This window comes from Austrofundulus limnaeus, unplaced genomic scaffold (assembly GCF_001266775.1).
Source record: "Austrofundulus limnaeus strain Quisiro unplaced genomic scaffold, Austrofundulus_limnaeus-1.0 Scaffold224, whole genome shotgun sequence".
NCBI classification, from domain to species: domain Eukaryota; kingdom Metazoa; phylum Chordata; class Actinopteri; order Cyprinodontiformes; family Rivulidae; genus Austrofundulus; species Austrofundulus limnaeus.
Window position 1 is genome coordinate 68,489 of NW_013952626.1, and position 10,934 is coordinate 79,422.

Genomic DNA, 10,934 nt, shown 5'->3' on the forward strand with positions numbered 1-10,934 from the left:
GTTTTAAGCCCTTTTTTGAGTAGTAGCTATTTAAAAAAAAACATGATATTGAGCATACAAGCCTTACATTTGAGTAATCCCCAGCAAGTTAGCGAAGCTTCCTTTTTTTCTTTTCTTTTGGTAAATCTTAATATCCAAAAAATCATTTAAGGTTTTCTCTCTGAAATAGCACAAATCAAAAATTCCTCAATGGCATACGATTCAAAACACTTAACATATAAGCCAAATCATTCATATCTCTGGAATCGCCCAGGATGATCAAGCTGTCAAAACGGAGCTTAAAAAGCAGGAATCGAGGTCATTTTAACCAAGTTTGACTTAATTAAAAGCTGTCTTTTACCATTTTAAAATATGATGTCAGAGATAGACGTGACTGCTCATTTTGGGTAGATATTTAAGTAATTTCCTTTTTTAGCCATCCTATAGATGGTTGACAGCCAGCAGACACAGTTTGCGGCACACAGGTAGAAAATAAATCTCCCTCTGGAACAAGAAATTTAGTGATTTTGTTTCCATAGTTGTTTCATAAAATTTCATATTTTTAAACCATATGATATTTAGCTCTCTTAGCATTGTCACAGTGCAGAGATGCTTGTTTGATTTATACATAATAGTCTTTTATTCAACAACATATTGTGGCAAACAACTTTTCAATTCCCACCTTGAAAAAGCAGTTTATTTAAATAAGTTTATCATCTTAACCACGCATTGTATGGTCTGTAAGTCAGACAGGACAGGTATGGATGTAGACTGCAATTCTATTAGCCGTGGTAACTGCGAGGCGGTAATTCTAATGTATTCTTGTTACGTGCTGTAGTTGTGCTAGGAGTGAGTGATTTGTTCGGCACAAACTCTAAGTTTGACAAATAGTTTAATGGGTCATCAGAGATAAGAGATGATTCTAAACTATGGTGTTTATTTTCAGAAGGCTGCGACAGGAAAATGAAAAAGCATCACTCATGGAGTAATGAGTCTATTATAAATCAACTGGGCAGATTGTATTCAGAACATTCAGATTCATCGTAGCAATCTGTTTCTCATTTACACTTGTAGTATAATGAACACGGGTTCTCCCTGCAGACTGAAGCTTTGGAAGTTGCTGCTGGTTTAGAGTTCCTGCAGCATCAATTCTTATATTCTCAACTTTTTTTCTTCTCGTTTTTCTTAAGCTGAGTGAATACTCCAACTCAGCTTTTCCCCATTTATTTAATGGTTTTAATTACTTTGTCTACTATTTTCAAACATTTTCTATTCTTGTTTTCCCATGGGATCAAATTAAAGCATTTAGGATTTTGAATATACAAGAAAAAAATCATTTTTTTTCAAAGATGTGCTTGGAAAATAACAGAAACAGCAACAGAAATGTCACAAAAAGCTAAATAAACAATTACATTTATGCAAACTTTCATTCATTTTTTCATATTTTATGTTCAATGATGAAAATAAATTTGTCTCAATAATGATCAGCAAACAACTTTTAATGAGTTACTTGATGTCACAGTCATGAATCTATAAGTGTTCCAGTTTATYAAGTCATTTCTGAGCCATACTATGACTGTTTTTCAAGCTTCTTTTTAACATTTCTATCAGGACTTTCTTTGTCTTTCTTCAGCTGATTGCCTTACGTATGTGTTGTTGAGTAAAGCAAGCTGACAATAACAGGAAGTTGGTATTCAGAGCCTTAGAGGACAAAATTGGTTTAAATTAGTCCGSAAGAACTTTGTGTCCTAAGTAAACAAAAGAAAAGCACTTGGCTCAGAAATGAAGCAAGTTCTTAAGGCATCAATCWGATTGTGAAGTCTGGATTAAACTACAAATCCTGTTTTATTTGTTCCCAAAATGATGCACTTCATGTTTCTCTGGTTGTTCAGTTTGCTTATTTAGAATATAATACCGTTTTAATTTCACTGCTGCGATGCTTCCAACCAACAACCACCCACCTTAGTTGTATCAAAGGAAGCAGTTGACTTTTATTTCAAAATACTGAATGGTACAAATAGATAATGATCTGAGMACTTTTATTTAACACTTGTTTGAGTCTGTTCAGAATTCACTGTGTGTTTCTGAACAACAACAAAAAAAAACACTGAATCATTTGTTCAGTCAGCCACCACCGTGGTGTCGGCGAGACAAGAATGGAGCATCGCTTTCTTCTGTTGCACAAAAACTCGGAGCGCCATGTAGCAATGTTCACTAACACAGGGAGGATTAAAAGATTWAAACTCACAAACACACACAGCAGCTAAAGGTAGAGTTACTGCTTTTCTGATTATTCCCTTTCACATCCAACAACGTGTCTTTGCTGATAAAGACCAAGAACTTATAYCTTCTATAAACTGTAGCACTATCGCTGAAGTCCAGCAGTCTTGAACTCTTACAAAGTTATTTCAGCTTCACAGAAAGAGTGATCACTATGTCAGAGTTTTTTATGCACTTGAAGCAGAGGCATTGCTTCCTGTTTGAGTTTCTGGATGTGGGATCAGATCTTTGTTTCAGGATGTCTGAGCAGTGTGTTGTGTGTCATTCTTGTGTTGCTCCTCTGTTCCAGTTCTGGTCAGAAAAATTGTTCCTTTTTTTTGGCCAGCTGAGTAGAGCGTTGTTGCAGGTTGTTCTTCTTTAAAATGACTCCCAACACTTATGGTAGTGAGGGCGATGCAGACAAGAGTTCACTGGTTTTCTCCCATGAGGTCCCTTTACATGTACATACATCATGGCATGGTACAGTATCATATATTCGCAGTTTCATTATAAATACAGCTGAATAGCTGAAACTGGGTTTGTTCATAAAAGCAGTACTTTGATTTCAGTTTGGCTTGATCACATTGTACAAACGTACTGACTGGCATTGGTCTGCGAAGGCCTCACCACTCTGGGTGTGAGAACACAGGCAGATGAAAGCAGACTATTTTGACACAAAATTAGAAAAAAAATCACTGTACACGTTTAGATGGAGGAATAATAACACATGGTCCTCTGAACTGAACCAGTCCTCCCATCTGCTCAGAAGGTCCTCAGCGACATCCTCCCCCGGCGGTGTTTATGGTCCATCGAGGAGATGAAGAAGCGGTAAGAGAAGGCTGAAGGCAGCTTCAAGCTTTAGGTTGTGAAACCAGGCTGAGTTTGGGAGACTGTCGGAGGGCAGGGTGGAGTGGCCCACAAGTAGTTCATTTCCAAGGATCTGGAACAAACAAATGATATCCCAATATAATGTCAAATACTGCTTATTTAAATTAAGGTTTCAACTATTTATTTTGAACTCCCACACCATTTCCAATTAGATGTCAAATTGAAGTTAAAGCTGCTTATAAAAAATAATTTTTACATATTTGTTAGCCTGGCCCTTGCCTTCCTACGCAGCTCCGCTCAATTCTAACTTCGCTTCACTGCTCCGTCTGGGATTTCTCCCATAGACAAGGATTTCTTCGGGAGAATTTTCGTCCGGGCCAATCAGAGAACAGAACGTCGATTTTCTGCGCAGTGTCTGCTTGTAGTTTATTTCATCTGGGCCAATCAGCAAACAGAAGGCGGAGTTTTGAACGACGTTGATTTTCTGCACAGTGTCTGCTAGTTAGTTTAGCATACGGCAGTGGAGGAAGTGAATGAACGCAGTCCGTGTTGATAAGGCTTCCAAATTAAATTAAATTTGGCTCGGTACTTTTCTCCTCTCAGTAGGGTTGTTTACAGCGCATGCGATTTCCGGTTAGCTTCTTAGCTTAGCCTCCTTCACAGCGACACTACAGCAGAGGCCACGCCTCCAGCAAGAATCGTTTCACTATAGCCGCAAGTCCAGACCCTCGTATGAAGCAAAGTAAAGGACAAGGGTCTGGTTTTTACCAGGCTACATATTTGTTAAAACTGTAAAATGTTCTGTAGATGCTGTAAAAGTGTGTTTAGTTGGTGAAATATAAAAGAGTTCATGTTTGATTTGGACATTATTGTTCTGCACACATCTACCATCAGCTTGCACAGCTGACCTTGGGTCACTGAAAGATGCACTTTCACATCTTTTTTTAACTTCTTTGAAATCAATATCTTTGCTGATGTCAGTATAGGATTATGTTTTTAATATTTTCTTGGTTTATTTTGCACACTGACTATGGTTCCCGTCCTGTGGGAGTATCTAGGAAATCGCATGCTTTTTTTATTTTAGTTGAGAGTTTTGACTTAAACCAAAGCTGAAATAACAAAAAACTTTTAGTGTGTTTTTTTCTTGCAATGAATATAAAAATATGCAAACACATRCAGACGTAGAAATAGAATAATAGTTTGTACTCAGAGAGGGACCATAAGAAGACTGCACACCTGTGTAGGTATCACAGTATCCAGAATGTTGCTCATTGTTACCAAAGGTTCTGGTTGAGAAGTGTTGCTCCAGGTTTCTCCTCCTGRGCTGGGATTACTGGTCTGCCCGAGAATCGTCTGCTGGTCTGAATCACTTTCATATATCACAAGAGCATTTTCTGAAACAACAAACACAAAAAAAAATGTCATCGGACTTCATCAAGATTTGAGTTTGGTGAGTTTTCATTGAGTTTCATTCATGTCTCATTCAAACAGATTCCTGTTCTGCTTTTTAAATTTATTGTTAGAGTTTCGGCCAGCCAATAAAATAATAAAAATAAAATAAAAAAAACATGTTGGATTAAATGAAGAAAAGGGGGAAAGTCAATATTCTCTTCAAATGTCCAGACAGCACCTGCTTCTCATCAATGACCTCATTAACTCGTAGACCAAAGAACTCAGACCTCTCTTTGGAACGCCAGGCAGGGGGCCCAAAGAAAGACTCACCAAACCCTCACCTTGCCGTGCACACAAAGAAAATCACTGTGTGCACAGGTTTCATGACAGATAGATCAGTACAGACTCACTGAAGTCAGCAAGAAGGACATTAATTATTTACYCTTTAGGGATGAGGAGGTCACAACAGGCTAAAGGGGAAAAAAAGGTGTAAGAATGGGAACCAGCATGGAGAAGGGGAGATGCATCAGCAGAACAGAAGTYTAAACAAATTTCAAAGAAGTGTATAACGTCTCAAACAGAGCAGATGAATCACATTAATGTGCAATAAACTTAAATCAACTTAAAGGTTWTCATTGGTCTTATGTTACAAATTCTAAGTSTGTAAGCCTAATTTCCTGAATCTAATTTACACCACAGTGATGTGTGTACTGTAGGTTCTGTGGACCACAGATTTAGAGTCATGCAATGAGATTAAAACAGAAAAGATGTGTCCAAGAGTTTATAAATCTACTGTACCAGTGAGGTCTCTGTGCATTTCTTTATACTTTAAATTTATTTTAGCAATAAGAAACTATTTATGCTAAAAGCATTGGCCAGTAAAATATTAGATTTTTTTTGTTTCCCTTGAAGATACCTGATTTGTGTTTGTTTTTAGCAACTATTTCTGGGTGATAACAGTAAGATGTGGTGAGAGGATATGACACAGGGAGCTTTTACTCTGTACTTAATGTTCTGCCAGTACCTGTACTTGAGTGAATAATATTGGATGCAGCAGATAAGAAAAAAAAATAAAAGGAAAGTAGTTAATGTGAGTCAATCCTTTAAACAGACGTGTTGCAGCTAAATCATTGGTTGACCTTGACTGTTGGACACTTTCCATCATCATGATGGTTTTTTTTTTCTTCCTGTAACACATGAGCCTCACAAGTTAAACTGAACTAATGGAATGATTATGACTGTCTCCATTAAAACAAATAGGTGGCTAATGTAACATTAAAGGGAAACGTATCGTGCAAAATCCACCTTTTTTTAGCCATTAARTACATTTTGTTGGGTATTTGGAGTCTCTAGGAGTGTTATATTTAGTCGATTCCAGTGCTGCATAGATACCTTTATATTCTGTTTGGGTAATATGGGCCAGTGATATGACTGTAGATCAGGGCTATTCAACTGCTGGTCTGGGAGCCACATCTGGCCGTCGTGTGATCTTAGTTTGGCCCACCATTGAGTTCATAAAACTAAGCTTCTAATCAAATAAACATTTTAAACAGCTGATACAATCTCTGTTTTTGTCAGAGAGGTGATCCTGTTTTATTGAAGAACTATTAAAGTTATACAACAAAGTCCACTTCCTGTAAGTTTATTTGAAATAAAACTAGATTTGAATTTTTAAGTTAAATTTCTGTAATGACAATAATTGCCAGATATCCAGCCCCTGACTTGTTGGCTTTCAGTAACTGAGGCTCCCTGAGCAACTAAAGATAAATGGAAACACACAGAGACACACAAACGGTAATGCGAGCATGTTTGGTTTATATTGAATGCCTTTGATTAGAAACCTGGCATAAAGTGAATAACATAGAACAGAAGATTTTGCTGCATTAGAAACCCTGAGTGCCAGCATCCTAGTAAATGCTACTTTGACATACCACCAACACTGCAGACAAAGCTCTCCCCAGTGTGTTTCTCAGCATCGAAAAAAAAAATACAAAAAAGAAAAACAAAGAAGCTAAAGTCTTGGTCAACATCAATTTAGTTCCTACCATAAATCTTGATGGGTAAAAGCTGGTTAGTAATTTGATGAAATTGTTTTCTAACAAATGTTTTTTTTTTCTTGTTAAGTTTTATTATTATTGTCATTAATGCCTATTCAGACATTTCAGTCGGTGCGTGCAATATGTTTAACTTAAAATGAAGGCAGCAGAGTTACTGATTTGTTATAATATTTATGAGAAACAGAATTTGTTTATCTGTGTCTGTAACAAGTACAACAAAATCGAGTGTCAGATTAGATCACCAAAGCTACAATATAAAGTATGTGGATGAAAATAAATTAAATAACAGCCACATTTGTCCCAAAAAAAATTCAAAAGAATCTGTTTTTAGTGTTCAAAATTATTAGCAATTGCCTATGTTTCATCAGGACCTTTTCTAGGCATTGTTAAAATCAAACACAAGCATCTTGTGTCTTTTAATATTTAAAAAAAAATCACAATAATCTCACATTCTGTGGGTTTTACTCACTGAGACCATGTGAGGTTTGAGGTGGCCTTACTACGATAAGTAAATAGGTGTGAGTGGGATATTAAGAATCAAAAAGAAGAATGCCAGGGCGTAAATGGGAGATAGAGAGCGTGCTTTTAATGCCGTAAAAAACACAGAAGGTCTGATTTAAATACATTTCTCTCTGCTTCTGTGGGAGCATGCTGAGAAACATCTGTCTAACTAAAACCCAGACGGCTCTGTCCTATCACTGCTGCCAGCCATGAAGCTCACTTTGATTTTCATATTAGGTCTGTTTGAATAGCTCCTGTTACAGCTTATCAATGCAAATTATTCTGATTAGTAAATACAGTTTTGTGTTTCATTTGAATTTAAATGCTCTGCTGCGCCAGCAGTGAATTTAAATGACACAAAACCTAGGAAATCAGAGCGACTCAAAACTTTCTATTTTTCCCCCTTTCTTGTTTATAAGTCTTAAAGCAATGGTGTGCTTACRCTCAGATGTCAGGTGAGCACTGCAGCATTTGATTTGAAGCATAAATGCAATAAAGACATTCAATTTGGTTTGCAATATTAATACAAGCAAGTGCCACTATAAACATGCATAAAAGTAAATTCTCAGTAATCTCTTACCCTGAATTCACACAACTGCTCTGGTTCGAAGGATTTCATGGCTGCAACATGTGTGATTTGTGTGAGACTGAAYGTTATAAAGAAAAACGGTTCATCACTGTGTCCTTGGAGTTGAATGAACTCTATTTATTAATGTTTAATGATTGTTGCCATTGCTTTAGTCAACTTTTCTTGTAAAGATAAGTTTTCCTTTGAAACATATTCTCACCCAAAAAAGATAATTGTTTCCATTAGTGTAAAAAAATAGCCAAAATTAGAACAGTTTTATCTTAGATTCAGCCAGTTATATTTGCTGCTGGTGTCGGTTTTCTCTTTTATCGCCCATCATGCTGCACAGATATATATTTATAGTATTTATTCATAAATTATTAAACATGTCCCTCACTCATTTTTCATTCTGAGGCTTTAGAATTGCTACACTCTGGTAAAGTGAGGTTTGTTGAGAACTCTAGGAACTCTAGGAACACAACTTCTCCAATTGTTTTTACTTATAAGAGATATATTATTATAACTCTGAAAAACACTTCGCATTTACATCTTTTTTACTGAAATGTTTTTAATATTTGTTTTTATAATCAAYGTGCAATCAGTTTATTTTTATACTCTGCTTAAGTTGTTGAGTGCCTATCTCAGGGATGGGGAACTGGCGGCTCGCGGGCCATATACAGCCAGAAAGGGAGACTTTCGTCCAGCCCACCAATATAGCACTCAAACCAATGTGGCTTTAAGGGTGCTTTAAGTTAGAAAACWTTTTTTTGGGAGGTAGACTATCTATTTAAACGTGCAATGATATACACTGCATGGCTTCCTGTGTAAAATTTGGGCTCATACTTTGAACACACATCAAATTATTTCTTACTGTATATTAAATCGTATAAACAAGCCGAACAGTTTGATCACTCCCAGTACATAAACTCAACTTTTTTATTTTTTGGACGCCACATGAAAAGTCATGTTTACAGCACATTTCATTTCAATAAAAAACAATTTTCACCTTTGTTTACTCTACTTTTATTTACTTTTTTTCTACATTTGTTTATAATTAAGAATCTAGTCAGCATATTTGAATAAATGAACTCCAATAAAAAGCTTGAGAAGCTAAAGTAGAAATAAAATTAACTATAATAAACTTTGCAGATGCTATAGATCGATTGATACTCACTGAGACAGATGTTATCAGTAAAATATCCCAGAAAATGATCACACTCCTCCCTCGTGCTCCCACTTGCTGAGCAGGAGCACCACGGGGCCACGCTGGATGTGGAGTTGTCGACGTAGTTGGGAGTTATCGTACTTCCTGCAGACACACAGCAGCGGGCTTCGATCAGTATTAAATATTCATCCCCCCCCCCCCCTTTGAGTTTTACACTTCATTCATAGTGCTTTATTTTCTAAAACATTAATGAGCACTGCATTTCCTGTACACAGACCTGCACTGAGGAGATAATAATAATGTAATTTTACAGGTCTGAGAGCTTGTGCACTGACTTGAGAAATAGAACGATGCAGAGAAACGTTCAAATGTTTTTTCCTTTTTTTTAGGTCACAGAAGGCTTTTTTTTTTTTTTTGTTCCAACACAGTGGAGGTGGGATTCAAGTGCTTTAATAAATACAAGACGGGAATGAAAATGCCAAGTGTGTGTTTGTGCTGAGGGGCACCATTTGACGTTCTTGAAATGCATTAGTTTGGCGCCTCCTTCCAGGGTGTGGAAAATGATGTGGCTGTTCTTTTTCTTTTACTCACTGTTATATGGCAGATTGAACCTCACATTATATAAAATGCATTTGTTTTGTTTTTTATATATACTGAAGAAATCCTTATGCTTTTATGAGTTATGCCAAACTGAACTTTGCCTTTTGGTTTATAAAATTAAGTTGCATTTCATGCTCCCACTCACTCTCAACCTGTTGTATAAACATTCATTTCCCTTCCAGCCAAGTTTCCCTCATTCCCGCCTGTTTTTATTTTCTTGCACATATGCCACATATACCTCCACTCTTGCTTTCTCCTCCACTTGCTCATTTCATTTCTTTATTCTAAATTGTGAAATGTTTTCTAATTCTGTGTGCTCCATCTCAGAGGCGTACCTACCTATAAGCCCTGTGTAGGCGAGGAGACATGCTCCATACTTCCCTTGCTTGCAGCCACTGGCAGATGTTTCCGAGGGTTCGCAGTCATACTGAAACTGTGCCAGGCGAGACCTGCATCATAGTTAGCAAAAACATGCTGAAAAACCAGTTTCTTCTTTTTTATGTAAAAGTGTTGTTATTGCAAATTTCCCTTCCTATAATTTTAATTACATTGAAGATATATTCTTTTCTGCAGTGAAGACTGAAAGCACTGAACTGTAGTGTGAAAGTGATAGAAAGAGTAATATATTTCATCCCCCAGACCTGGGATCATTAGTAAAGCCCTTTGAGTGTAATGGGCCTGTGGAAAAATAATGGCTATGCACAAGAGATAGCAATGAGCGATAACTCTGATCCATCTGGGTATTTTTTTTATCTGCGCTAAATATTTAACATGTTATTTCTGCAGTCTCTCTGGGGTGTTCTTAATAATGGTGGCAGAAAGCTTTAAGGTTAAATAGTAGACCATTTTCTTGATTGAATGGCTGTTTATTCAGTTTCAAAAAAAGCCAGAGACTGAACAGCATTGGTCAAAGAATGGCGAGCATCTCTAATACCCATTTTCAAGAAACGTTTAAATATAGAGAGATGTAAAAAAAATATAAAGATCATTAAACAAAACCAAAGTGGGAAACAGTTATATTTTTGTGAATGTCTATCAAACATTCACACTATTGAGATCATTTGTTTTTTCCATACGTTTTTCGGCATGTATCTTGTTCCGCAAGTTTAGTACTATTTAAATAATTTATATATGGAAAGGCTCTTTCAGGACATTCAGGCTGAGTTTTGGTACTTCAGCAACTCATCTTTTTTGAGACATTTAGCTTTATCAGTCATTTATTTTTTCTCATTGAAAATGAATGGAGCTGTTTTGTTCTAGTTCTGTTTTTTTAATGTCTTTATGCTAAATTTTGCTTCAATCTGTGTCTATTTTGTTTTTAGCTTTTTTCTTCTTCTTCAGCTTTCATTATATGTCTGCTAATTTAACTTTTTGTGCTTCTTTCAGCTTTCTGCCAGTTTAAGCTTTTTATGCCTTTTTTAGATGTTTTCTGGAAATGTCAACTGTTTTCTGTGTTTTAGCTACTTTCATATCTAATTTCAGCTACTTTAAACTTTATTTCAACTAAATTTTACTTTTTTGTGCTTCTTTCAGCTTTCTGCCAGTTTAAGCTTTTTATGCCTTTTTTAGATGTTTTCTGGAAATG

General features: G+C 36.3%; 1 protein-coding gene across 2 annotated transcripts in view; it reads right to left on the reverse strand.

Annotated features, from left to right (window-relative positions):
* Window positions 1-1,457: 1,457 nt before the first annotated feature.
* Window positions 1,458-10,934, reverse strand: part of LOC106525356 (GDNF family receptor alpha-4) — a 60,045-nt gene continuing 50,568 nt past the window's right edge. Inside the window, exons 5-8 of one of the 2 annotated variants that reach the window (XM_014019558.1) lie at window positions 9,689-9,798; window positions 8,759-8,893; window positions 4,345-4,460; window positions 1,458-3,178 (exon numbers count right to left, since the gene is read on the reverse strand). In XM_014019558.1, the coding sequence (XP_013875012.1) occupies window positions 3,038-3,178; window positions 4,345-4,460; window positions 8,759-8,893; window positions 9,689-9,798 (502 nt within the window). In that variant the 3' untranslated portion in view covers window positions 1,458-3,037. Of the gene's footprint in view, window positions 3,179-4,302; window positions 4,461-8,758; window positions 8,894-9,688; window positions 9,799-10,934 lie in introns of both variants that reach the window. The other variant, XM_014019557.1, reaches the window with a different exon arrangement.